Genomic DNA, 26860 nt, shown 5'->3' on the forward strand with positions numbered 1-26860 from the left:
CCTGCCTTCTGCTGTTGCAAGTGGAGAATCCACAGGTTGCTGCCCTTTGCTCATTAAAGTTTCGCCTTATTTGGGGCGTTATCTTATCGTAAAAATGCAGTTGCTTCAACACCTGCGAGTCGCATCAAACACACATTTGCACTCTGATGAAATTTTTTTGGGGCACGACGCGACGGGACACCACAAATTTCAATCAGCCATAATAAACTGTAAGATATTTTTGGGCCAATTTTTTTGGTGGCTTTAAAAAAAATATACGAAAAGTGCTTCGATTTGGGGTTTGAGTGCAGCAAATGAGGGATTAAATGAGAAATTTTAAATACGATTTATAATCTTGTAACATGAACACAATAAGAATGTTAAGTAAGGGTTCAAAATGAGAAACTTTAACATACTTTTAACTTAAAAATACTAATATGTTAATTTTTACATAAATAGAACTGTTGGTTAAAATGTTAGCTAATATATTAACAGTTTGCACTGTTAACATAAGAATGACATGCTTAACATAAACAGCATAACATGTTAAAAGACTGTTAGTAATAGATCTCTGAGTGCTAACATTGCCATGTTATAACAAATTTTGTCTTAACTTCTCTGTGTAGAAATACACTTTCAACCATATAGCTCATAAGCTCTTATTTAATTAGTCTCTGCACTTTATGAATTACTGCTTGCGATAAGAAACTTTAGCATCAAAGCAGTAACATTTTTAATAACTGTTGATATCACTTTGCTTCTCACTATGTCACCTTAGCTTTCCATTAATAAAAGTCGTTAAAATGCTGTAAAAGCTTCTTCAGAAACTTAACACATAAGCTTTAATGCTTGAAAAGCTTTTGCTTGTGAAAGAAATGCAATTAAAGAACTGTCTCAGTTTTTGACATAACTTCGAGGCCATTTACCTTTCGGGTCGCAACAAATCAACGCTGCTGCCGCCTACGAGCCGGGGATTTGAGTCAAAGTCTGGACCACAGCAGGGTGTGGCGCCTGGAACAGAGCAGGACATGGCCATTGGCCATTTGCCATTGACCAAGACCAAGACCAAGTGGAAGCGCATGCGCAGCGGGTTTTATGCATTTTAATGCCGCCTCGACATCGACATTTGGAATTGCTGGACTCGAGACCCGAGACCCTGCAACTGGAACAGAGCTGAAGCTTGTGCCACAGTCAGAGCCAAAGCCTGTCGATCGTTGTTTATGTTGGTGTTATTTTCATTGCAAACAAATGATGAGGAACACGCAAACGCACTCAGACACTGGCAATCTGTAGGCAGACAGAAGGACAGACAGACAGACGGAGAGACAGGCATGGGTTGAAATTGAAATCACAATAAGTTGAAAAAAGCCACAGGGCGATTCGACATAACATTAAATTGCCAGTAAAATAAAAAATTTAGCAAAAAATTACGGTTGATTTTAAGGTGGAAAACGAAATTTATTTTATGATCTCAAATTGCTGAGGTAAGCAGTTAAAAATCAGGCGTATATATTTAAATGGAAGCCTAAAGAACGGAATAAACAAATAAGAATGTTTATTATAATTTAATGTATTTACATTAAAATAAATTAGTTGAAAATAAATAGTAATAAACTCTAGCTTAGGCGAATTATGCACTTATAGGGTGTAAAAAAGCATAATAGCAGCTTAGCTTAAGCTGTAAAATTAACAACTGGCATATATAATAAAAACTTCAATTGCTATGAAAGATAGTGTAAAAAATGATAATAATGATCACAAGGAGTCTATTTATAAAAATAATTGCTTAATAAGTTTTGTTAAGTGTAAATTCCTGAAATATTTAACTGAAATAAAGTTAGATTTCAGTTAGTTAAAGCTATAAATCTAATTTCGAATGAAATCTATTATTGATTTAAATGGTCTTTAATAGAATACTTTTATTGTTAATGGTAATTAGAAACTCTTTTAGTTATTCGAGTTGCCGCAATTGAAAGCAGTTTTCCCTTTTTTAAGCAACTTTCCAGAGGCAGCTGCCACAGGTAAGACTGTACAGGTGCTTACAAGGTGCGAATTGAAGCTTAGAAAGGAGTAGCTCAGATTACAGACAAAGCCAGCTGCCTGATGGCTCAATCAGCTCGAATTACTCAACCTTACTTCTACCTGCCTGGAGAAATACTCGTAATCGTGATCGTTAAAGAAAGAAAGTCCTCTTTGATATCAAAAAAGCGAATTAAAAAAAACTCCTTAGCTACGATCGACAAATTAGCAAAAGCTCAGGATGAATGCCAATTAAAAACTCATTAGGCAGCAGGTCAGACCGAGGGAAAGATAAAGGGGGAGGGTAAGGCATATTCAGATGCTGCTTTAATTGCCGGTTCGCCATGACCAAAATATCCGTGGGGTATATATAGTATGTTCGTACAACGAAATCACTTTAAGCACGTGCAAAGGCCAAAAATGATGGGCACTTGCATTAAACGAAATCGTTTAGGCCCGGTCTTAAGTCATGTGGCATGATCAAGGGTTGGCTGCAGCAAACGGAGGCAGACTGTGCTGTTGTTGCAATTAAAGCGCCAAGAGGCTGAGACTTAAACTGAGACTGAGACTGAGTCCATGTCCAAAATGTGTTCAATTTAAATTAACGATCAGCACAAAATCACAAACGGCAGTCGAGAGTTTCGGCTCGGCTTTTGGATTGGCATTGGGATCGGGATTGGGATTGGGATTGGGATATTGGTATGGGATTGGACAACGTAGATTGAGAGAGCAACAACAGCAACGACAGCATGCAACATGCAACCGTTTTCAGCTCCAGATGCAATGCAATTAAGCAAAAGTTTTATTTAAATTGCTGGCGCTTTTTGCCTTTTTCTTAAATGGGTGGAGAGGGGTGTTTGTGGAGTGTACTGCTGTGTAGGGGAGTGTAGGGTATGAGTCGCTCAGTTTTGAGTCTCACATGTGTTTGCTAATTTCTGCGTGCAATTGGAACATTAATTAAATTCAACATTTAAGCTATAAATTGTTTGCTTAATTGCCATTTAGGCCAGCAATTCCTGCCAGGACATTTAGAGAAACAGAGACGGACTGAGAGAGAGACAGAGAGAGAGAGAGAGAAAGATAGACTGAGAAGAGTGCAGTCAGATTGTCGGCATTTCAATGCAAGTCATCGTTGTTGTCGTGCGGCCATAAATAAATTAAAAGTCCGCCGCAAAATGACAGCAACAACCGAGCAGTTTGGCAACATGTTGCTGCCGTTGCCGCTGATGCTGCTGGCGACAGCGATGGAGACGCAGCCAATGTCAATTCAGAACAAGAGCAACATCAGCAATTGCAGCGGCATCAACAGCAGCAGCAGCAGCAGCAACTATACATATTATTAATGATGGCGGAAGCAAATGCGGCGCCTTTTGATAATGTGTCTTGTTGTTGCTGTTGCTGTTGCAACTGCTGCAACAGTTGGTTGTCCAAAATGTTGACGTTGTTGTTGTTGGCTTGTGGCCAATGTCTTAGCCATGACAAACGCATTGGCATTGACAGTGAAGCAGCTGCAATAACTGCAACATTTGCAACTCTGCAACATTGCAACATTTACATAGCTAAGCTGAGCTAAGCTGCTGATGAGTCTGCCTTTTGGCTGTTGTCTGTTGTCTGTTGTGTGTTGTCTGTTGTTGCATGCTGCTGACATTTCTTTTTGGCCACGCTGCTGCCCACAAAACAGCTAGCATTACCAAGTGCAGCTGTGGCGCCTTTGCAGCACCACAGGCGACGCATAACTTGGCACCAAACTGGCAAATCGTTTTCACTACCAAATAGAGACCCCGTTGTTGTTGTTGTTGCCAAAATACAAAAGCAAAACAAAATCGTGGACACACAGATCTGAGTTGCGTGGCCGTGTAAGACAAAACTGCAGCCTGTTATTGTTATTGTAGTGGTTGTTGTTGCAGTTGCAGCTCCAATTCTTTTTGCATGTTGTTCAATTTCAATGGCGCCAAATCTTTGCCGTGGGACGCAAGTTGCAGACACAAAACGCAGACCCAGCAGACGCAGATGCAGGCGCAACAAAATCCTTGGCTTTGCTTGTTGAAAATGTTGCCAGCCATTTAGGCCACAGGCTGGCAACAGCCAGATACGAGTTATAGACAACCAGATAAGCAAAATAGTTCGACTACCATTTGGCCATGCTCCGCGTGACTTGACTTTTGACTCGAGGGTGTGCTCAAGAGGAAGAAAAGGAAATGCTGGAAAAGCGGGTAAAAGATACTCAGATAAAATGTGAGTTAATAAATATAAATATACAGAAATATATATAAAAATATTTAAATATATGAATATTATAATAAATGTACAAATAAAATATAATATAATTTTAGGCATATTTAAATAAATTCTCATCATTGTATTTGCCAAACTCTTGGCCTTGGTTCTTTAATTAACTGTCTTTTTTACGGGTCTTTGAATCTTCTAATTGTTGATTGATCGTTTTGGAATGCCACACAAACACTGAAAGAGTATAAGTTTAATGACTCAATTTCAATTAATTAAACATTAAACTGGTAATTACATAAGCCATTTAGCACATTTATTACGCCTGGCAGTTGTTGTTGTTGCAACTCCTTGGCCACATACAAACACACACACACACTCACACACATAATTAAGAGTCTACGATACGTAGATTCTAATTACTTGAACGGCTGCAGTCGATTTATGCCAGAAGCCATTTAAAGGTGCATTCATTTATGCAAATGCCACAACAAATCGCACTCGCTGTCGCTGTCGCAGTCGCAGTCAGCGTAGACGTCGACATCGACATCGCAGTCAGCTTCAGCGGGGTGTGCAAATGACAAACGACTTGAACTTGCGACTGTCGGCCCGAAAAAATGAAATGAAATCGCAATTTTTTAATAAAGTTTGTCGTTTTGTCTGTTGGCCAACTCGTAAATTCTGCAGCTTAAGTGTTTACGTATGTATGTGCACACTCATGTGTGTACAATTTACACACACGCTGCGAGGGGTCTCCGAAGGTGAACAGCACGCAGTTAAGCCAAGCTTGTGCCTTAAGTCTTTCGATTTTTTTTCTACTTTTTTGCCTCTTTTGGGTGCGTGCGCATTTGCATTGCAATTTTTTAATTGATATTTAATTGCAGCCATGGCACACACATACTTAAACATTCATACACACACACACACACACACATAAACACATATGAACATGCGTAGCTTGCAGTTATTCTTTATGTAAATACGTAATTCTATAAGTGTTTGTGGGTATATGAACATGAATATTCATATTGAGCCTATTCACATACCCTGTAGATATAAGGCGGTTCAAAAAGGGTTAAATCAACTGTATATAGCAGACAACACAAGAGATATTCGATATATTCTAAAGTATTTCATGATATTAGAAGTAATGAACATTTGGGAAGCTTTGCTACTGTCAACTATTTACAGAGTATCTTCTTCTCACCCACTTGTGACATTCACATGATAACTAGTTTTATTTTTTATTGATTTTTAACTCAATTTGATTTTACGCAGCTGCAAATACTGCAGACAGATCGCTCGCTTTTATTAAGTATTTATTTTTTAATTTTAGCACAATTTTACAAAACTCTAAAAAATATTTGATGCAAAAACGAGAATTAAACAATTTTTACGTGTAAGCCATAAAAAGTTGGATTTTATTATTACCTCTGGATCTTTGGAGAAGTATTATGAAAATTTTACGATCGGCAACTGCACAAATTTTTATGACACATTAACATAAAAATATTAAAGCTCATTTCAATTACGAGTTTCTCAAATTAAAAGCCATCTGCTTCTGTAGAGGCAGACAAAAGATATGGCAAAGAAGAAGACGAAGGCAGATGGTGGCACTTGCAGGCTTATCTATTGTTCCAATCGAGGCTATGTTATCCTAGCTCCTTTATTCTAATTGTCCTTATGATCTAGCTAACACTTTTCAAGCTCTCATTTCTCATTTGAAGTTCTCACGTTCGCGCGCATTTGTTTAGCTAATTCGAATTGTTCATTTGGATTCTGCTGAAACAGGAAACTCATTGTTGTCCAAGCTCGATAATTGTGTGGGAACGTTAAGGCAATTTCAATGGCGTTGGCGACAGCCAACTGGGACTGGATCCAGTCCCAGCCTAAGTCCAAGCTGAAGTCCTCTAATTGTGACTAACAGCTCCAAATTTGTCTTGTACCGCTGTGGGCGCTCAATTGCTTTCGAAAGGTTCAATGGATTTCAATTTGCCTTCAATTGCCAGCGATTATAGCTTGAGCAATTGTTTGGCATGCCAAAAAGATTGGCCAAGACAACGGCAAAAGCTTCATTGAATTTGCAGAACATAATAATAGCCTATGTAAGGAGAAGCTGTACAAGTCAATATAGTAATGAAAAAATTATGTAAATAAGCTTTAGATAATTTAAGAAAAATTTAACATATAATATCTGTTTTAAGTCTTAAAATTAATTTAGAAAATATTATAAATCGCAATTAGACAATTTAGAGCTTTATTTATTTATTTTTAAACGTTTTTAGCACAGATTTTGACTTGAGCTTCAGTTGAAAATAGCATGCAAAATGAAAATAAATAAAAGTCTGAACAAAGTGAAAAGTGATTTTCCCATGACCTCGAAAGGCAGTTCCCAGTTTGTGCGCAGTTGAACAGTCAATCTGGTTTGGGTAGGCAGTTCATGTAATTTCAGACGTTCGCCGCAGAAATGCATTCAAATCAGACGATGACGATGTGGATGACGACGAAGATGAGGATGAGGCTGACGACGTGACGTTGAAATTAAATCAACTAGACTAGAGACGCGCCGGCCCAAAGAGGCCAGCCAGGTATATGGCCAGTTAGTCAGTTAGCCAGACCACTTGACCAAGAGCAGCTTGGGCTAAAATGGAGACGAGTTTTAGCCGCAGATTGGAGTTAACCCTGGCTGACTAATGCACGACAGCGCAAAGCAACGTGACGGTGTCTGTTCGGTGTAAATTGTTTAACATTTAGGCAGATTTAATTTGTTGTTGTTGCTGTTGTTGTTGTTGTTGTCTGGACTGCGCTGTGCGCTGTTGTTGGCCATCAACACGGCTGTCCATGCAATTTGTTTTCATAATGCCCAATATTAATACATAACCGCAGGCGACAATTTTGATTAAAATGCCATTTATATAAAAGCTTGCAACGTGCAACGTTGGCTCTTTAATAAAGTGATCTGTGAGCTGTGTGTTAATCCCTTGAGTGAGTGACTAATTGTGATCCAAATGGCTTGGTCTTGGACTTGGACACGCAACGTTGATCCTGACACCTGGCACGTAGCTGGAAGGCCAATCTTTCAGCACAGTTCAAGATGATTGCAACTACAAAATTGCAGACACGTCAGAGTCCGCAAATTGCGGCTCAAGTTCAACATGGACAGAGTTGGAGCAGCACATCAATAAGGCACGGACAGAGTTCGCCTCAGGGAGAAAGGCTGAGGCAAATCAATAATTGTATTGACTGAAAGCCGAAAGCAGATCAAAAGGTCGCCATATCATGCAAATAACGCGGCCAAGAGATGAGACTGAAGATGAGGATGCAGATGAGGATGAGCCCAGCAGCCGTCATAACTTGCCACAAAGAGTCACAGATTGCAACCGCGGAATGCAGACAGAGAAACAGACACAGAACGCAGACAACAGACAACAGTCTTGCAAGTTGTAACTTGCAACTTGCTGAAAGGTCAACGCGATCATTTCCGCATGATTACAAATGCAATTCGCTGCTTGTGGCACAGGCGCAGTCGCATTCGCGTCGTATTGCAGATAGGCATGCCACTTGAGTCACCAGTCAACAGCCAAGCACGCCAAGCACACTTCGTTTCGTTCTTTACAGCCGAAGCTCACGTTTGTGTCTTAAGTCTTTCGTTTTGACGCTCACTCGCGCTCTCGCTGTGGCTCTCACTCTCAGCAAACTTTGCGCTCTCTTGCGAGCCACTCTCCACTGGATTTCTGAGCAGGGGCAATAGCCATGCGCGCATGCGGTTTGAGGGGCATTTTGTGAGGGGTATTTAAGGGGCAATGGCAGGGGAAATGCAGGGGTGTTTTGGTAGACTTTTATGTGGATTCTATTAAGGGGAGTGCTGCTTGCTTTAAATAGGTGGTGGGTTTTATTTCAAAGGGGTGGAACTATACTCTCCGCTGGGGTAGCCGAGGAAGCTAATGCCCCTGCTGCTGATCAGGAAGGGGAGGAAAAGGAGCAGAAGCAATGCTAAAGTTGGAGAAAATTTGACTGAAGAGAATTTTAAGCTTGAAATATAAAGATTTATGTCTTAAATATTTTTAATATTTTATTATTAGTTTTTAAATTATTCACTGTACACTTACAATTAATTTAACTTAAATTAAACTAACCAAACCAAATACATATTTAAGTTCTGATATATTTCTATAATTTAATTTTAAGTGTTATGGTTAAATAATTTCTGATTTAGACTGTTTTATAAATATATAACGAATTAAAAATAATATTAAACAAATGAAAACTTTTTTAATGGATCTTTTAAATATTTTGCGGTCTCTCTCTTCTTTTTCAAGAATTTAATTGCAGAATTGTATACCTTACTGATATTCTTCTTATCTATCATCAAATTGAAGTCAGTTACTTAACAGGAATTGGGATTTAACTGGACAACTGTCGTGCATAAATGCGCAACTGTCCTGATCAATTGAATCAATGATGATCGATGCTGTTCAGCCTTAAGAGTCAGCTACTTAGGGCACTTAAAGACCTTCGCTGATGCAGATATTACCGATAACAATGAAATATTGCTACTCCTTCTGTTGCCAGCTACTGTCACATGTCCTCTGTATATGGCAATCACCTCTCGTTCGCTCCTCCCCCCTCCTACACACGCAGTATACTTAAAGTTGTGGCAATTTCACAATATTTTTGCACTTGTGGCAGATGCGCCTGTGTGCCTCTTGCTGGCAATCGCAGTTTCGATAAGACAGTGTCAAAATTTAGCAACTGCTGACGTTGCGCTGCTGTCAACATATCATTTGTCATTGGCCACGTCGATAGCAAGCAGCCAAACGGGTCGTTGTCTATGACAAATGCAGCCAGAGATGCAGTTGCAGATGCAGTTGCAACTTGCAACCATAGACAAAGTTATTAATGAAGTTGCTGACTGGCGGTCTCTGGCAACTGGCAACTGGCAACATGCAAAGTTTGCCGCCTCGTGGGCAATTAACCTGCTAATTAAATGGCCAGCCAGCCAGTCAGTAGCTTAAGTTAAGACAGAGTCTGTTGCAGGAAGCACTTGGCATTTTGTGTTTTATACGCCGTTATCAGAGCACGACGATCAGCTCTGCTTTTTGGTGGTGCCTCATGATGCCACATGCATTGCAATTTCGTTGGACCTGAAAATGCAAGGCGACAGTTTGGTAGCTGGTCTTTGGTCAATGGTAACTGGTAACTGGTCCACTGCGACCACAGACTGCCACTTCATTAGCTCCCAAATTGATGAGTTCAATTAGGCAGCCAAAGACGAAGATGAAGACGAAGACAAAGACGAAGGCAGCTGCTGTTGCTTCCTTTGCTCCTCTTTTGGCCTCTGGTAATTAGCGCAGAGATTTTCAAATTGCCAAAACTTGTCGAGCGCGTTCTTGTCAAAGTTCTCCTACTCCTTCTTTTTGGGCAATAAAAAAGATGTGTGTCAGTTTTGGGCAACAGGCATTTTGTTGATGCCCCATTCACCTGCCTCTGTTGCCTTCAGCTGCCGCTTGATACGCTTGGATTCACTTTCGCAGCATTGTGAAATCAAATGAATATGAATTCCAATTCCAATTCCTGATTCCCAATTCTCAACTCACAATTTCAATTCCTTTTTGCAGCTGCCGCACAAAATTTCAGCATTCGTAGAATTCGAAGCAATCCTTTTGCTTTTTATATACATTTATATATTTTTTATAATTTTTTATAGGTTTCCTTTTTTTTGGGTTATTCGGGAGTGCTTAATGAGCCCGTTTTGGAAATGGTATTCTCGTGTTAAAACATTGATTCGATTGGCGCTCTTAAAAGGTGTCACCGGCCCATAAAATGAGCCAACATTTTTGGGCTCAATTTTTTCTTTTTTTTTTGGTTTCTTGCGATCTTTCTGTCTAAATGAATTGGCCATAAAAGTTTCGCCAAAAGTCCAAAAAAATCAAAAGGCGCCGTATCCTTTTTGGTTAATTAACGCATAAGTTTCCACATCCAGCCAACTAGCAACCCGCTAAGAGCTACAAAAAACTTTTCAGCTGCTGCCAAATTGTGCGATCAGCATGTCAATTTTTATGGGGCTTATGCTTTTATTTAAATTGTAATGCCCGCGTTTAGCCACTCGCCCGATCCCAAAATGGGTCCCCAATTCATTAACATGCATACGGAACACATACACACATGCCACTTCTGACCCATATATACAGGTGTCAGTGTGTGTGTGTGTGTCGTCTTCAAACCAAAAAAGTTCTGTTCTGTCTGCTCTTCGTTTCACAATTTTCACAGTCCCACGTTGCGCTTTCTCACAGCGCTATCCGTGTGAAAAGCATTTCAACAATTTCAGAATACTCCAAATGTGCAACAACTGAGAATATTTTCGACAATGTAATGCCAAGAACTAACTAAATTTGTTACCTGGGTGGCTGGAACTTTAAGATACCCTGTAAAGAGATTAAAAACGGCAACCGAAATAATTACAAAGAGAATTATTTGTAAATTTAGATTAACTTCACTAATATAATTATTATAATTTTTTCTTATATGCTATTTATTAAATCTATATTTAAAGCACGTGTATGCCAACTTTCTTAACTCTAGCTTGAACAGTCCACTGGATCTGAGCTATCAAAGTCAGCAACTTCCTCATCTTGACTCTGCTCATTTGGCAATTGTTTCCTTCCTGCATTCATTTGATGTAGCTTAAGTCTAAAACAACCTTTGTAGCTTAGCTGCCTGGGTATATAAAACAAAACAAATCCAAGCCAAACAGCGTTTTAATAAAGTTCTCATTCTCACATTATTCGTCACGCCAAACGGCTGCGTCTGCGCGCCCACATTCCGCTCAAACACAGGCTGTTGTGGTTGTTGTTGTTGTTGTTATTGTTGCTGTTGGTTGATTCTCAGTCTCATTAGCGAACGACGACCAGCAATTTACCCCATCGTATAAGCCAAGGGACAGTTCACATGATGTGCTCACCCTGGCCATTCTCATACCCATGCCCATCCCACGTTCATTCCCGATTCCGATTTCGATTGCACTTTCGATTCCCGTTCCCAGGCGCATTTTCAACAACTGCGCGAGTTCTCGTGTGATTTTTATGTCGCTGTGAAGCAACAGCTTTTACATAAACTCACCCCTAAATTGTGTGGCAAGCAGACGCGTGGTCTGCACCTGAGTGTTGAGGGTTGCTTTTGGAACTGTCGCGTGCCTCGGGTGTATGTGAGAAATGCAATTTGTTACTGTTTATTTGTGGCATGTTTACACAGTGTGCACAAACAACGAGTTGTTGTTGCTGCCGCAGCTGATGAGTTGCGTTATCGGCCAATACTCGTACAAATTGGAAATTTCTCATTAAGTTTGCAATCAATTGTGGCCGCAACTCTACAACTCTCGGTAGCATCGCAATTGACCTCGACCGAGGATGGTCTGTAGTTGCCAGTTACCAGTTACCAGTTGGCAATTGGAAGCTGGAAGTTGGCCGACTGGAAAATGTAGACCTCAATTGGCCAGCTTTATGGCGCTTGATGAGCACCTTATGAACATTGGAGTCGTGCCAGAAGGGTTATTGTTGCTGCGCTTCAAATTGCAATCATAAGACGTAGTTCCAGTGAGTTTGTTGCCTAAGTCTTTCGTTTTTGGGCCTGAATTGCATTTCAAATCGCGCACAAAACGAATTTATTTTTATATACGTAAACTTGAGCAAACAACATCATCATCAGTGCAACAGCAAAGGCAACAACTGCAACATAAACTCCAGCAACAGCAAAAACAACAACAACTTGCGATAAACTGATTTTTGTTTCTTGATTTCGTTGAACCAAAAAAGGCAACGGCAACTCCCATTAAACGGCCCAAAAAGGCAAAAGTTGCTGTCGATGTAGTTGTTGTTTCTTGTTGTTGTTTTCATTGTTGTTGTTTTCTTTGTTAACTGGCGCCCACCACGTTGAGAGCGAGGCGGCAGCAACGGCAACAACAACAACAACAACAACAGCGGCATCGGCCACCGGCGCAGTCGCTTGTATGCATTTCATTTTGTGGCGCCACGCCCAGGCAACAACTGCCACATGCAACGCCCACCAGGCAGCATAGCAGCTACAACAGCCTTTGTGCCATATCCACAGATTTGTTTAGGCCATTTTGATACGCATCCCGCTGTCCACCCCCCGCGCTTCGCTCCGCTCCGCAATCGCTCCAAGTGCTGCAAGCAGCAGCGTCATTAAAGCAGCTGCATTTAATTTCAATGCCCATTTAAGGCTGCAAAACTTTGCAACGTGTTGTTGTTATAGTTGTTGCTGTTGCTGTTGTTGTTGCTGTGTCAAGGGCTCACTTTTCCCCCAAGCATAGTCTCAGCCCCATCTACGTCTCCCAGCCTGGCAGCTGTGCAACTCCACGCATTTTTTACAACATTTTTGCCGCGACTTGTTGCAGTCCCATCCCAGTTGCAGTTGCAATCTCAGTCTCAGTCGCAGTCCCAGTGCAACACGTGCAAGTAGAGAAGTCAGCCCTGTTTTAGGCCCCTTCTTCGCCTGCTGCAGTTGTAGCTGTTGTTGTATCAATTAAAGTTGCGCTTGATTTTCACATGCGTAGGACGACAGGTGCAAAATGCTACAGCGGCTTAGGACCCAGTCACTAGTCACTAGTCAACAACAGACAACCAGCCCCAGTCCCAGTCCCAGTTCCAGTCTCAGCCCCATCCACAGTGATTTGAATTTTTCCATGCGGTTGGGCTAGGCAAAATTACACGTAAAATGGCAAACAGGCGGCATCAAGACAGGCGTTGTCCAGGTTAAAGCACAGGTGCAGTGGCAACAGCTGCTCAAATCATTTGCAAACGCGTTAAGTGCATCACCGGATGGGCGGTGGCCGCTAGACAGACGGGTGGTCAACACAGCTGCTTCCACAGCACACTGCTTCCACTCAACCACATGCACATGTCGCTAATTAAGATTTTTCATTTCGCTTTTTATTAGATGTTAGCGAAAACATTGCTACTCTCAACGGACTGAAACAAATTTGAAAGTTATTTGAGTAGTTAAATACTGGTCGTTAAAAGTTAATTCAAAATTAAATACCACTTAAGATCTCTTTTAATAGTAAACTGAAGAACATATACGAGGATGTCAACATTTTCAGAAGCTCTTAGATGGTCGAAAACAATTAAACTTTCTAAAATGATAAAATTGAAATGGAGAATTAATGAAGAGGCCAAACAATGATCAAAATGACATTCCGCTTTAAAATTGGTTGAGCTTTGATAAAGTTATTGAAGTTTAAAGTTGGTCAGACCTTTGACCTAACCACTTTACAAGTCAAAATTTTTGATCGATTTCACATGATTTTTTACAGAAATATGAAAGGTCTCAGAATCAGGTTTAAAGTGTTGTTTAATACTAATGACGATATAAGCAGTTGATTAAAAGTGAAAACTTGAGAATTAAAATTTTCAATTTTCAAAATTTCAAAGGGGGGACCCTTAGCATTGAACCCAAGATGTAGAAGCAAACAATTTTTTTACAAAATTAATTAAGTTTGAATGCAGAATTAATTTAGGAGCCAATCCAAAATGAAAATGACATTCCGCTTTAAAATCGGTTGAGTTTTGGCAAAGTTATGATAGTTTGAAGTTGGTCAGACCTTTGACCTAACAACCTTACAAGTCAAAATTTTTGATCGATTTCACATGATTTTTTACAGAAAAATTAAAGGTCTTAAAATCAAATTTAAAGTGTTGTTTTACACTAATTATGATATAAGAAGTTGATTAAAAGTGAAAACTTGAGATTTAAAATTTTCAATTTTCAAAAATTCAAAGGGGGGACCCTTACCATCGAAATCAAATCTTGGCGATAATAGTCGAAAAAATTTAATTTTCTTTGCTTTAATATAATTAATGTCGTTTAACGGTTCCGTTAGCGTTTCCGATAGATCTGGTATTATTTCCTGTGAAAAACGCAAAAATTACATATTCAATTGAAATGACGAAACTAATAACGGACAGCAGATTTGAATATGACAAACAGCTGTGAAATCGATACCTTTGCACAGCTACGAATAATCGACCTACCACCACACTTAACTTCGCGAAGTAAAATAATTGATCTGTTAACCAAATAAAGGGTTCTGTTTGAAATTGAAGTTTTGCTTTGTATTAATTATATACACATTACAAATTATATTACATTATCAAACTATATTTAAATTTCTTAAACATGATTACCTACAGTCGTTCGATCTCCACGATTAACACGCAAATTGCCCATACAACCCTCGAAGAGAATATCCGCGATAGCCTTCCGAGCCAGAATTCGTTGCGTAGGAGTCATCTCCTCGTATTGAATAGCCCAAGACTTTGCTAATGCTTCGGAGGCCTCACTTATAATTGGCGATGTGTTTTCAGTCTTTAGACTCTTCACTGTAGTCATAGTTAATGAGGAAGAGCCAACTGGCTCGTTAGCATCTGACCCACTAATACGAGCGCTATCTATCTTAATGTCATCTGCATTCTGCACTTGTCTATTGGTTTCCATACACTGGTCATTGTCAAATATTTCAATCTTTGGACTGAGAAGCATGCTCTCGTCAAACTCAGTTGGTAAAGAAGTCTCACGGTTATTGTTTGCACCTGTTAAGAAAACTGTTGATGCTGTGTCCAGTGGATCCATCGTATTCTACAAGTAAGAAAGAAGTAGTAAAGTCATGTCTAGAACATCTGAATATAAATGTGAGCTTACATCTGGCTTAAAGTTATTAGCTGGTGGCTCGTCAGGATTGGGCCACATACGCGTCCTCTTCGCCCTGTGTTGAAAAGACTCTTGCGTCTGCAGAAAACTCATATTTTCGTAGAACCATAACGTCGGCTTACACAAGTTTGGATGTAGTCCCAAACTTTGTTGTTTCAATATTCGCATCTGTTCTCGTCTATAATTTGTACGGAAAATATTGATACGTCGTCCTACATCGCTTTTCGTTGCATTCGGCTCAATCTCTGTCAGCTTTGTCTGAAGAATTTCGTATGATTCATTTCGTAATTCCTTATTTCTGTAATCCGTATGGTGAACATCCCACAGCTCCGGCATTTGTTGATACAGTTTCAAAAACTCGCACCAAAATTGGCGCTTACCTGGATATGACAGAAAATACTATTTATATTAGCTGCACGAAAGCAAAATAAATTTCTGTTAATTTGAAAAATAGCGCTTACCCGCATTAAAACGATCTGGCAACGCCGCCATATTAGGAACAGCCAACTTTAAGTGATAGAATTCTGTTAAGAACTACAGAGCTCTGTTAACTTACAGAGTCATATTGTGGGAAGCTATAAACAAAAAAGAAGCAAGGTTTTAAAATGCGCTAATATGACATATAAAGTTATTATTTTTAATTTAATTAACTTACTTGTAATTCTGTATACCTTAAGTACATACGTACGTACGAACATATGCTTGATCGACCTTTCCGTGGCAACGCCAATCACAGACTGACGATGACGTTGAATGTGCGACTCTGCGAGCGTTGCTTGTTGTCGATTGATTGATTGATTAGCCCCTGTCCGTGTGCTTCGATGTGTGTGTGTATATGTATACATATTTTTTCGAGTTTATTTTTGTATACATGGTGTAGTGTGTGTGCTTGCGTTTGGGTAAATTCATGCCATCAATCAAAATTCGCTCATTGAAAATCTTTAATTACGTGTGTATGTATGTGTTGTTTGTGTGTATGTATGTATGCATGTATATTTGTTATTTATTAAGCAGACAGATTATTAGTACATCAAATAATTAAGATTAAAAGTAATTTAAATGTAAAATGGGAATATTTTGTATATAAAAAAAAAAAAATATTGTTCAAATAAAAAAATATATATTTAGAGGGAGCATAACCACCCTGTTGCCATAGGTGAATGTAATTTGTTATGTAAATTTTAAAATGCAATAACTTTGAAATAAATTAATAATTTGATGAAAATTTAAGATTCGAAATTAGATTAAATTAGGGAAAACATTTTTATGAAGGTTTGAAGCTCGTCGTCCACAGGGGAAAGAAGTTACAAATTTAATTCTAAAAAAAAATATGAAAAAATCGACAAAACTCTAGCAAAAATTTTGCAAAAATTTAAAAAAGTCCATCTTCATTATTGAGAAAAATTCCAAATTAGGTGAATTTTCCTGGGTGCAACAAAATTTTCAATTTGATTAAATTAGAACAAGCTGCCAGATCGGGAAATTTTTTAGGGTGGCAGCCTTAACACCTGGTGGCAGTCTTCCAAACCAGTGCTGGCAAGTTTTTAGGGGGAACACACTTTACAGTCACCCTGTGCAGCCGATAGAATTGAGGGCGTAAACGGAACGTTGTTAGCAATGTATATGTTTATGGACGGCGCCCAATTCAAATTTAAACTGAATTAAGCAATAATTGGGCAATAATGATGATTTTTAAAGAAAATTGAAATCTCGAAGATGGATAAGATAAAGGTTTTTATTTTAATGAAGCTTTAAGGTTCGACCCTCCTCGCGGGATTAATAATTTGATTTCAAAAAAAATATAATTTCAAATTTGTGCATTTTGTAATTAGAAATTCTTAACATCGATGTCATACCAGCTCACATTAGAAGGAGGAGGGGACCTTTAAGTTCTGGGGACGAAGCAGCGGTAACTGAGTTACTCGACGAGTGAGCTAAGGGCAGACATGCGCACTAACAGACGGCGCATATACATATATTTGAACCTACTCGTAATGTGGCCTGGGTCCAAGTACATGCATGAGTAGCTGACTCCCGGTTATCTATGACACACACACACACACACACACAGAGAGAGAGACAGAGAGGCGGCACATGTGCATGTGAGAAATAGAATTGACGTGAGTTTTAGGTGCTACATTTGGTTTGTTGTATTTGGTAAGAGTACAAATTATAATATACACGTTATTCTATGATTGATTGCATCCAATTGCATCTTCGAGATGTGCTACTAACTAGAAATATAATGGTTATACTATATAAGTATATGTATGTGTATCTCATTCTATTCATCGGCCAACTCTCGCATGACTTCATCGGCGCGCGTAATGAGTCCAATCAGGCGATAGTTCTCCTTGGACAGTGCAAACTCCTCCAGTAGCTTCAGGTACTTGCGTGCCTCGGCACAGCTGATTATTGATTGGCCGCTGCCCGCATTGTTGTTGTCATCATGTTGTCGTTGTCGCTTCGCCGGCGGCGACTGGGCGACTGGCGCTTTGGTCAGTGGCGGCATGGGCGGCAGTATGGACATGGGCGTGGCAAGATCTGTTGCAGGACTGCGACTGCGTTTTCTGTGGCGCAATGCGCGGTTTTGTTCAATATATTGCTTTTCATCATCCACATTGGCAGCCAGAATTTCGGCCAACGAAGTGACACTAGAACGGCCTCCATTAGCATCGTCATCATCATCATCGTCGAGGAGTTCGTTATCGCTGTCCAGTTCCTGCTTGATACGCACAGGGGGCTCCTCCTCGTCCTCCTCCTCCTCAGCTTGCTTTTCTTTTATAGTTTCCTCCTGTGTCTTTTGCTCCTCCGTCGGCTCCAATTCATCAGCATCTTTGGGCTCCGTTTTGATCTCCTGCTTGATGTCCAGCATTGGCGGCGGCATTCCCGCTTTTGGCTGGGTCTGTGGAACCGGACGCTGCGTGATGCTCTGCGCCAGTGTGGCAAGTGGTATGATTGTCATTGTCTGTGCACCGCCAGCAGCGGCGCCAGGCGGAAGAATGGGTGTGGCCAGAAGCACCTTTTGGGATGTTCCTGGAGGCACCTGTGGCAGTCGCATCAACTGTGGCAAGGGTTGAAGGACGCGTGCCTGGTTGAGTTCACTGATCGAGGGTTTGACATCTTGACTTTCATCCTCATCGCTCATGTCGCCGCCACCATCAATGTCGACATCGGCGTCATCCTCATCCGCATGACTGCTGCCACTGATGGTGGCCAGACTTATATCCTCTTCATCATCATCCGCAGCAACCACAGCGGCATCTGCTGCTGGAGTGCACTCCGACATGACGTCCTTGGCAATATCATTGATCTGCACCGAATGGCTCTGGGTATATCCAATCTTCAGCAGCTTCGTATCGTTATGTTGAATGTTGTACGTGATGCGAAACTTGTCGCACCATTCCTGATGCGGAAAGAAGTTGTTCAGTCCCATGGAACTCTTGAACTGCAATGCCATCTTCTGTATCAGTCCATCGGATATGGTGAAGTCCTTGTAGTACATCATGCGGCGTATCCAATCGTAAACGGCCTTGCCCAACATCGATACTCGCACCACCTTCAGCTCCTGTGTCTTGGCATCCTGACTCCGCCGAGTGCGTTGCTCCCATGCCCGTAAAATCTCCTCCTTCTGCTGCACAATCCGCTTGATCTGATCCGGACTGCAGTTGAACATACGTCCCACATGCTTATAGACGGGCTGACGATCGTATTCCCGCAATGCAGCCACCTTCTCATTTAGGGCCAAAACATTTTTTCGCTTGATCCGATTGTCAAACGCGACTTTCTCAGTGGCTGGCAATGTGGATGGTTGTTGTGATTGCTGTTGTTGTTGTTGCTGTGGTTGTGTTGTTGCAGTTGTTGTTGCTGCTGTCGCAGACGTTTCTGGTTTCGCTTCTGCGTCTGTTGACTGCAATAATTTTATGATGAATAATAACCGATTACAGATACAGTGGCTCACAGCTTATTTGACCCACAAGATTTATAATAATGCTTGCCTAATTCAGATGTAATAGATATTAAAAAAAAATTAAATTAATATATTTATCTAAAGTTTAAAAACTAATAAACAAATCTGCGTTTCAATTTAATTTAAACCTCCTTCTTATTAAAAGATACATTTATCTCAAATACAATATATATATATACTTAAGCTTTAATTTAAACATTAAAGTACACCTTTTTCTGCATTCAAATTTTATTGATATTGAAATCATTTAAAATGTGTAGTCGGGTTAAATAAGCTGGCAGTCACTGTGCATTAACTATAAGAAACCTTTATTTACCTTTTGTTTATCACTAGCTTTTTGAGCCTTTTGCTCCTTCTGCTGCCTGCGTTTGTCGCGCACACGCATTGCTGTATATTTTTGTTGTTGTTATTATTTTCCTTATAAATATATATATAGATATTAAAATTTCACCTAAAAGTTTAAAAAAATACCATAATTCGCTCGTTGTTCTCATTGTTGTTTGTTTGTTACGCTCACTCACCCTGTGCCTATGCCCTGTACTCCTCACTCTCTCGTACACACGGCAATTGTCATGTGCATGCATTCATACATACATACACATGTATTTATGGCGTGCCTGTGTGTGTGTCCGTTTGCGATGGCTACGATTATGCGCGTTGACAGTAACTAAACGTCGGCCGTCGTTGTTGTTTTTTGTTCTTCTTTTTAATGTTTTGCTTTTAGTGCACTTTTAATCAAATATTTATACAATGCACTTTACCTCGATGTTTTTGCAATATGTTAATGTAAATTATTACACACGCTTACGCACACGTGTACAATTGCTTTTAAATTTTCCGACTAGAACAGAGTACAATATAAAAATAGCTGCCCACCCGCTGCCAGCGGCTGCTGTTTTCATTCTGTTTTCAGTTTCTGTGAGCGCGAATGCGCACTGAGAGCACTTTTCTGCGCCGGCGGAGAGCTTGTGATAAGCCCAAACAGCGCGCAACTTTAACATGTGTGTGTGTGTGTCTGTGTGAGTGTATCTGTGTGTTTATGTGCCAGTGTAAGTGCTTGGGTGCGACAACGTAGATAATGGCAGCACACTCAGATGCAAGGCCGTTACACCGAGAGAGGGTTGTAAAATTTCATTCGATAGCGTGACCGCTCTCTTTCACTCTCTCTCTCTTTCTACTGCGCATGCGAGTATTTTACAATTGTTGGAACGAATTTGAGAATTTATTTGATTCGATCGCCATTTTTGCCAAAGATTTCTTTAAAATTTGCTTTACTTATTGAATGTTTGCAGTAAATATGTAAGTTTAGAGTTAATGCAATTTAATTAAAGTTTATTTTCGATATAATTTTTACAAATTCCTAACCGAATTTGGTATAATAGCGCAGAATATGTGACATGGCTTGTGGGTTGTCAGCGGGCACCATATGACCCGACCGATTGACCCAGAACATGCTAAAGTTACCGGCTGTCTTCTCGTAACCCTCCAGCACGCGGTCTACGGTAATGCCCACACGGGGAGCAGACAAATACGCCTTCTTGTTGTTCCATTCCATGTCAGCAATCCAGTTAACGGCTCCGGGTGTGGCACAAATCAGGTCCAATCCACCCGAAAATACGCCCACTTTGAGTGTGGTATTGTTAAGCAGCTCCTCAACTAAACAAATGTAAAAACATTTAAGAAAGTTTTAGTCGAGAGAGCACGACTAAGATATGGTATAGTATAGTGTAGTGCTCACGATTTCAAATTTCATGCCCACCGCTGATATAAGACAATTCGTGCGCTTAATTGATTCTTGATGAAATTTTCATGGTAGATCAGAAATTACTTATGTAACGTACTTGTCAAAACTTCACACTATAGCTATACAAATTCTCTTTTAATTTTTTTTTTCGATATGCGAAATTATCTAAATTTTAAATAAGCTTGATCTGTCTGCCCATCTCAAGACCAAATATCAAAATTTATTTATTAATGTACCTACCAATGTGCACAACTGGCTTCATGAAGTCACCCCGCTGCTTGTCAAATGTGGTGCTGCTCTGGGCGCCCCACTTGACGCCAGTGGTGATGTTCAAGGCTTTTGTAACTGGACCCCTCATCAGCTCCGATAGAATTTTATCGCGATTCTCATCGATATCGAAGTGCACCAGGGTGCGGTACATGCGCTCTGTAAAGTAATCCTTAGACTTTTATAGATACATTTGCTATTTAAGGCTTACCCTCGGGACTCATTAGATCCAGTTGCCTCAAGTACCTATCGCCACGAGTTGGAGTCTCCACATTGTAGAAATCGACGCCCTTTGATTCACGTAACACCACAGATTGAGTGGCGCTCCATTGCAACGTAGCCATTGTCCATTTCTCAGTGTCGACGTAGTTCTTGGTCTTCAATGCGGCGGCCTCAATTTTGTCGTGCCCATTCTGATCCACAATGCCCAGCTGCAGCAGGAACGGTGCCCACGAGAGAACCGAGTCAATGGGGGAAGTCCAGGGATCACCCAGGGCTACCGAAACCAGGTTGCTCTCAATCTCTCGTCGTTGTATGGCATGGTACAGCTCCAGAGCGAATTCCGGTGCCATCTTTCCACCATAACTCTCACAGAAAATGTGCAGGGGAACTGCTTTGAATTCCGGGTGACGTACATAGAATTCCTTCATGAATTCAACCAGATCCAAAGCGATTTGTTTGTTATCCGTTGTGTAATAGGCTGAGCCATCCACATAACTGAAGCCACTGCCAACCGGATTGTCGATGAATATAACATTCATGTCCTTCACCCAGGTCCACTCGCGGTAGCTGCCATCCAGCTGCAAAGGTCCCAACTCCTCAAAGTTGCCGTAGCCTGTGGATGAGGCACCTGGTCCGCCCTGCAACCAAATGGCCAATGGACGTTGTGTATAGCTGGATACATTGGCGGTGGTGTAGTACAGCCAGTAGAACATGTGAGCTCCCTTGCGCACATCCACAAAACCCCAATCCTGTTCACCAGGGCCGTAACCCTTACGTGCTGTGCGAGAAAGAAATCAATTGACCGTTTTCCAATAAAACTCTTGAGATTTAATTAATTAATTCGAGTTCTAATGAATTTAAAATCTATTCAAGATATCAGTATGCCCGATAAGATAAGAATCTTCCTATTCTATTTTAAGTAACTTTCAGTTACTTGGAAAGCAATGATATAAAATTAGACTACGTTTATTAGCACCTGATCAGCATATTAAGTAGTACTTTCTTCAGTTAAGCTCAGCTGGTATTCTACCAATTGAGGTCAGTTCCACTCACCATTCACAGCACCGAAGCCAAAGAGCGCGATGAGCGCTACGAACCCGATTAATAGACGACTCATTTTGCACTAGTTTAACCCAGGTCGACCGTACACCTTGGAGCTTGGCGAACGTCTGAAAGTTGAACGAGCTTCCACTCAGAAGGTAAACGAGGCGCAAAAGAATTTCTAATCTAATAAGACTTCTGATTGGAGACGATCCCTATGATCGCTCTTGTCTTCGGGTATTTACGATCGATGATGGGTTATGACGGCTGCACGCGTATCAAAGTTAGGTCATAAGTTGGCTGTCACTTTCAGTTAATACTTATCACTTTCATAAATTTTGATGAAACCACTAAGCCAGTTGATAATTAACATTTGCGATTGTGGCATTTTATCGCGGTACTCTTTTCGCTATATCTTCTTTTTTTACTCAGTTTCACAAAGGAGTATTTGGTATAATTCAATGCTGCATTTTATTTGATTTTCTTTTTCGCTTTCAGAGTTTTAGCTCTAACCGTAGTTTGTCAGCTTTCGCAAGACATGGCTCATGGCAGCCGGATTGTCAGCTGGAGCCATATGACCGGATCTGTTGATCCAGAACATGGTCAAGTTGCCGCCCGACTTCTCGTAGCCTTCCAGTACGCGATTCACGCTGATGGCATTGCGAGGTGCATCCAAGTACTCGTTTCTCCTGGTCCAGTTGAGCTTGTCTATCCAGTTGACGGTGCCAGGTGTGGCACAGATTAGATCCAAACCGCCCGAAAAAACGCCCACTTTAAGCGGTGTCTTGTCCAGCAGCTCGTTTACTGCAAATGAGTTTGATTTTTTATTTAATAGGCCAGAAGAATGCCAGTTGACAACTTACCAATGTGTATTACGGGCTTCATAAAATCAGTATTATGAATATTAAAGACTTTGGCACTCTGTGAATTCCATTTTACATGGGACGGTATACCTAATGTTTCGGCGACCGGTCCACGCATCAGGTCTTCAGCTATCTGGTCATGATCTTCGTCGAAATCATGCTTCACCATGGTGCGGTACATGCGTTCTATGATGCACTTACTCAATGAATCTATCTAGGATCAGGATCACTTATGAGACTCACCCTCGGATGTCTGGATCATCAGCTTTTTAAATCGATCACCTTTCGTCAGCTTCAGCACATTGTAGAAATCAACTCCCTTGGAGGCCTTCATCACCTCCATCTGGGTGTTGCCCCACTGTTCTGTAGCCTGTATCCAACGTTCCTGTTCCACAAGTTCGGCTGTAAAGTTGGCTGCCTTCATAATAGCATCGTATCCATCATGATCAACGATTCCCAATTCCAGCAAGAACGGCGCCCAAGACAAAACCGAGTGAATGGGCGATGTCCAGGGATCTCCCAAAGCCACCGACACCAGATTGCTCTTAATTTCATCTCGTTTCTTGGCATAGTGCAATTCCAGAGCAAATTCTGGAGCCATTTTGCCACCGTAGCTTTCGCTGAAAATGTGCAAAGGAACTGTTTCAAATTCCGGGTGACGTGCATAGAAACCCTTCATTAGCTCCACAAGATCCATTGCGATTTCCTTGTTTGTAGCCGTCAAATATGCCGAATTATCCACATAGCTGTAACCAGTTCCCACGGGATTATCAATAAAAAGTACATTCATGTCCTTGACCCAAGTCCAGTTGCGGTGATCCCCATACAAGTCAACTGGTCCCAACTCCTCAAAGTTGCCATAGCCTGTGGATGAGGCACCTGGTCCACCCTGTAACCAAATGACCAATGGACGTTGTGTATAGGTGGATACATTGGCGGTGGTGTAGTACAGCCAGTAGAACATATGAGCACCTGGGCGTACATCTACATAGCCCCAGTCCTGTTCACCAGGTCCATAGCCAGGTTTGCCTAGTTTTGAAATTTATAATTATTTAAAAATAATATCAAATGTCTTAAGTGTCAACTTGCCATGTGCGCAGACTGTGAAAATCACCAATAATATGGCTATCGAACGAATTGCACTGACCATCTTCTGTTTAAGCCAGCAGTTGAATATGCTCTGGCTGCAGTCGGTTTCTGAACTCTATTTTAACGGAAAATCTTATCAGCTGTCGAACTCGACGACTTGATGTGTTTTAAATCGATTGCTTAGCGGGTCACCTATCGTTATCGATACACTGCAACCGGGATGGCATTCTCGTGTCAGAGTAGCAGCCTCGTTCCAACAGCTGTTTACATTTTGTGTTGTTGTGATATTTTCTTTGTGTCTGGCAAGTTGCGTGGGTGGGAATTAATTTAATTACATTTTACTTAAGAAATCAAAGGCTACGCTAGAACACCATGGCAACGGTTCGAACGCCTAAGCAAAAGGTCATTCTCTGTGGTGACTATGGCGTGGGCAAGAGTTCCTTGTTTCGACGCTTCGCCAACAACTCATTTGTGACCGAAACAGACCGCAAATCCACGTTGGGATTAGACCATATTGATCGCGAGTACAATGTAGGCGAGAAACAACTCAAGGTAAGAGTGTTTTTTTTATAGCCTGTTGGGAAATACTCTTTAATAAATGGCTTATTCGACAGTTACAATTGTGGGACACTGGCGGCATGGAACGTGTGGCGTCTGTGACTTCGTCGTATTACAAATTTGCCGAAGGTGCAATACTCGTGTTTGCCTTGGACAATGCCGCATCCTTTCACTCGTTATCGCAGCATTTGCTGGACATTGTCACATATGCAGAGAGTGCCAAGATATTTATTTGTGGCAATAAGAGCGACCTCGAGGGTCGGGAACCGGAAGTTACCGATGAGGATATGGAAGCATTTTGTGAACAGTGCCATTCTCTGATTAGTGCCACCTACAAAACGTCTTGTCGAACCGGCGAGGGTATCGAGGAAATGTTCCAGGACATATCTCGCCAGTTGGCGGAGGCCAATCGCTCCAAAATGGAGCTGCAGGCGCTCGAACGACAGAGTTTCCAGATTGACAAGGCCATCGAGGCAGACACCAATGAGGAAGCATCCTCATGTAGTTGCTAGCAGTTGGGGAACATTGAGTTTGGCTAATCTTATTGGCGCTCCATGCTGAACTCAATGCAACGCATTTCTTTAACGTTATATTTAATTTATTATATTTGTAGTTATTTTAATGATTTGTAAATATTATTTTCGAATTTATAACTGAAACGTCCAAATACGTAGTGTTTAATACAAGTATGATATTGTTGATATTTATGCGCCCAGTTATTAGAGCCAACGAACAAGTTTGATTTAAATTCATCAACATGCATATTAACGAATAGGGCGTAAGTCATAGTGATTTAAGCATAGTAGTTACATATAATACGTAGGTCTTTTGCTAGCTACTAGAAGTTTTTCAATTTACACAATACGTACATACATACATAATGAATAACTCGCAATTGAAACTAATGCTAACAATAAATAAACAATTAACTAAACAAGGAATGTGTCAACGTCTTTAAACCAAACTTATATAATATACAATCCAATCTAGTCAGACTATGACGTGGCCGCGGGCGTGCTTGGGGCAAATGTTAAATAAAGGCTGACGCCGACGGCAACCACAAAGCAAACGCCCACACCGTAGAGGACGACCTTTTCGCGCAGTGCGCGCAGCATCATTGTGTTGAGGGTGCGGGAGGCGCGTCCAATCTCGGCATTTGTCTCCCTCAGACGAGCGCGTGCGCCTTGCAGAGTCTCGCGTTGATGATGCAAATCTACCACAGAATCAAACAACATTATAAGGTATTACAATCATAAATGAAACTATAAATACCATTTAGCACTTGTGTGCCTAATGCCTCCGTTTCCAGAGCTACGCGATAACCTTCCGTCAAGCGATTGCCTGTGCGTTCAATACTCTCGGAATTCTCCAGCAGACGTTGCCTCTGATCGTTGCTAATGGACACATCCTCATAGTAATCACCACTGCCGCTCAAATCGAGCGTCGTATAAGCGTTGGATTGTGAACGCAGCTTATCCTTTGTCTGTTTGTATTCCGTTTGCAGACGCTTTAGTTCCGCCTGGGCCACTTGCAGTTTCCCGTTGAAGCTGCTGCGTTGTGTAGGATTCAGTTCGCGCACTTCCAGGCCCATCTGCTCCAGCAGCTCCTGTGCCTCCGACAGGCTGCCATCGATTTTGTTGCACAGCTCATTGCGTTCGGCTTTGCGTGGGTGGGATGCTTATCAAATTACATGTCAAAATATGTTGGCTCATTTTGTACTCACTTGCACTTTGCTGTAAACGTCCAATATGTGCAGTTATTTCAGCAATTAGTGCTGCATACTGCTGTTCGTATTGTTCTAGCAGAGACATTTGTTGTTGAAATTTTACTATATTTAACTATTCGTTTCCCGTTTGCTTGTGCAAAATTTATTTGCTTGTTTTGTTTATCATTTCCAGTGCTGCCAACTTGTTTTAATAGTCACGTCGCTACAAAACGAGTTGGCAAGCTTCTCCGATTTAAAATTAAACAACTTTCATTAAATTGTCGGTTTTTCGCCAAATTATTGCCAAACTAAAAAAGATTAAAATGCGCCCCGTTTGCAGATTAAGATTCTTTATTTTAAGCTATTTGCAAACTTTAATCATTTCAGTCTGCAAATATGCCATTCACAGCGAATGCTGCCAGTGTTGATACTGTTGTTTCGAAATCAGATTC

At 40.9% G+C, this 26860-nt stretch overlaps 6 protein-coding genes across 6 annotated transcripts; 1 reads left to right on the forward strand and 5 right to left on the reverse strand.

Moving 5' to 3' along the window:
* Positions 1-14338: 14338 nt before the first annotated feature.
* Positions 14339-15719, reverse strand: LOC117787558. Its single transcript, XM_034626107.1, has 4 exons — positions 15605-15719; positions 15411-15524; positions 14941-15329; positions 14339-14877 (listed from the first exon to the last, which is right to left on the reverse strand). Exons 2-4 carry the CDS (start codon positions 15439-15441, stop codon positions 14413-14415), a joined length of 885 nt encoding a protein of 294 aa, XP_034481998.1. The 5' UTR covers positions 15442-15524; positions 15605-15719; the 3' UTR covers positions 14339-14412.
* A 1355-nt stretch (positions 15720-17074) lies between these two features.
* LOC117788649 lies at positions 17075-19818 on the reverse strand. Its single transcript, XM_034627479.1, has 3 exons — positions 19441-19818; positions 19236-19370; positions 17075-18859 (listed from the first exon to the last, which is right to left on the reverse strand). Exons 2-3 carry the CDS (start codon positions 19302-19304, stop codon positions 17234-17236), a joined length of 1695 nt encoding a protein of 564 aa, XP_034483370.1. The 5' UTR covers positions 19305-19370; positions 19441-19818; the 3' UTR covers positions 17075-17233.
* A 412-nt stretch (positions 19819-20230) lies between these two features.
* Positions 20231-22359, reverse strand: LOC117786384 (retinoid-inducible serine carboxypeptidase). The gene is made up of 4 exons (XM_034624599.1): positions 22206-22359; positions 21142-21930; positions 20904-21089; positions 20231-20575 (listed from the first exon to the last, which is right to left on the reverse strand). The coding sequence occupies exons 1-4, from the start codon at positions 22267-22269 to the stop codon at positions 20280-20282; spliced, it is 1335 nt and encodes a 444-aa protein (XP_034480490.1). The 5' UTR covers positions 22270-22359; the 3' UTR covers positions 20231-20279.
* Positions 22360-22645: 286 nt separating this feature from the next.
* Positions 22646-24282, reverse strand: LOC117786385 (retinoid-inducible serine carboxypeptidase). Its single transcript, XM_034624601.1, has 4 exons — positions 24146-24282; positions 23300-24085; positions 23057-23242; positions 22646-22997 (listed from the first exon to the last, which is right to left on the reverse strand). Exons 1-4 carry the CDS (start codon positions 24204-24206, stop codon positions 22702-22704), a joined length of 1329 nt encoding a protein of 442 aa, XP_034480492.1. The 5' UTR covers positions 24207-24282; the 3' UTR covers positions 22646-22701.
* Positions 24283-24420: 138 nt separating this feature from the next.
* LOC117786387 (ras-related protein RABE1e) lies at positions 24421-25406 on the forward strand. Its single transcript, XM_034624603.1, has 2 exons — positions 24421-24697; positions 24760-25406. The coding sequence occupies exons 1-2, from the start codon at positions 24518-24520 to the stop codon at positions 25213-25215; spliced, it is 636 nt and encodes a 211-aa protein (XP_034480494.1). The 5' UTR covers positions 24421-24517; the 3' UTR covers positions 25216-25406.
* An 89-nt stretch (positions 25407-25495) lies between these two features.
* Positions 25496-26603, reverse strand: LOC117786386 (vesicle transport through interaction with t-SNAREs homolog 1A). Its single transcript, XM_034624602.1, has 3 exons — positions 26427-26603; positions 25976-26362; positions 25496-25916 (listed from the first exon to the last, which is right to left on the reverse strand). The coding sequence occupies exons 1-3, from the start codon at positions 26512-26514 to the stop codon at positions 25699-25701; spliced, it is 693 nt and encodes a 230-aa protein (XP_034480493.1). The 5' UTR covers positions 26515-26603; the 3' UTR covers positions 25496-25698.
* Between the last annotated feature and the right edge of the window lie 257 nt (positions 26604-26860).

Source organism: Drosophila innubila (genome assembly GCF_004354385.1).
Source record: "Drosophila innubila isolate TH190305 chromosome 3L unlocalized genomic scaffold, UK_Dinn_1.0 0_D_3L, whole genome shotgun sequence".
In the NCBI taxonomy this organism is placed as follows: Eukaryota; Metazoa; Arthropoda; class Insecta; order Diptera; family Drosophilidae; genus Drosophila; species Drosophila innubila.

Coding starts and splice junctions, on each gene's coding strand:
- LOC117787558 (XM_034626107.1), bottom strand. CDS start 15,441: ATGGCGGCGTTGCCAGATCGTTTTAATGCGG. Junction 15,330..15,410: donor GCCAGATCGTTTTAATGCGG/GTAAGCGCTATT, acceptor TGTCATATCCAG/GTAAGCGCCAATTTTGGTGC. Junction 14,878..14,940: donor CTAATAACTTTAAGCCAGAT/GTAAGCTCACAT, acceptor TCTTACTTGTAG/AATACGATGGATCCACTGGA.
- LOC117788649 (XM_034627479.1), bottom strand. CDS start 19,304: ATGCGTGTGCGCGACAAACGCAGGCAGCAGAAGGAGCAAAAGGCTCAA. Junction 18,860..19,235: donor AAGCTAGTGATAAACAAAAG/GTAAATAAAGGT, acceptor AAATTATTGCAG/TCAACAGACGCAGAAGCGAA.
- LOC117786384 (XM_034624599.1), bottom strand. CDS start 22,269: ATGAGTCGTCTATTAATCGGGTTCGTAGCGCTCATCGCGCTCTTTGGC. Junction 21,090..21,141: donor GGATCTAATGAGTCCCGAGG/GTAAGCCTTAAA, acceptor ATTACTTTACAG/AGCGCATGTACCGCACCCTG. Junction 20,576..20,903: donor GAAGCCAGTTGTGCACATTG/GTAGGTACATTA, acceptor ACATTTGTTTAG/TTGAGGAGCTGCTTAACAAT.
- LOC117786385 (XM_034624601.1), bottom strand. CDS start 24,206: ATGGTCAGTGCAATTCGTTCGATAGCCATATTATTGGTGATTTTCACA. Junction 24,086..24,145: donor TTTCACAGTCTGCGCACATG/GCAAGTTGACAC, acceptor TTTCAAAACTAG/GCAAACCTGGCTATGGACCT. Junction 22,998..23,056: donor GAAGCCCGTAATACACATTG/GTAAGTTGTCAA, acceptor ACTCATTTGCAG/TAAACGAGCTGCTGGACAAG.
- LOC117786387 (XM_034624603.1), top strand. CDS start 24,518: ATGGCAACGGTTCGAACGCCTAAGCAAAAGGTCATTCTCTGTGGTGAC. Junction 24,698..24,759: donor TAGGCGAGAAACAACTCAAG/GTAAGAGTGTTT, acceptor CTTATTCGACAG/TTACAATTGTGGGACACTGG.
- LOC117786386 (XM_034624602.1), bottom strand. CDS start 26,514: ATGTCTCTGCTAGAACAATACGAACAGCAGTATGCAGCACTAATTGCT. Junction 26,363..26,426: donor ACGTTTACAGCAAAGTGCAA/GTGAGTACAAAA, acceptor ACCCACGCAAAG/CCGAACGCAATGAGCTGTGC. Junction 25,917..25,975: donor AGGCACACAAGTGCTAAATG/GTATTTATAGTT, acceptor ATTCTGTGGTAG/ATTTGCATCATCAACGCGAG.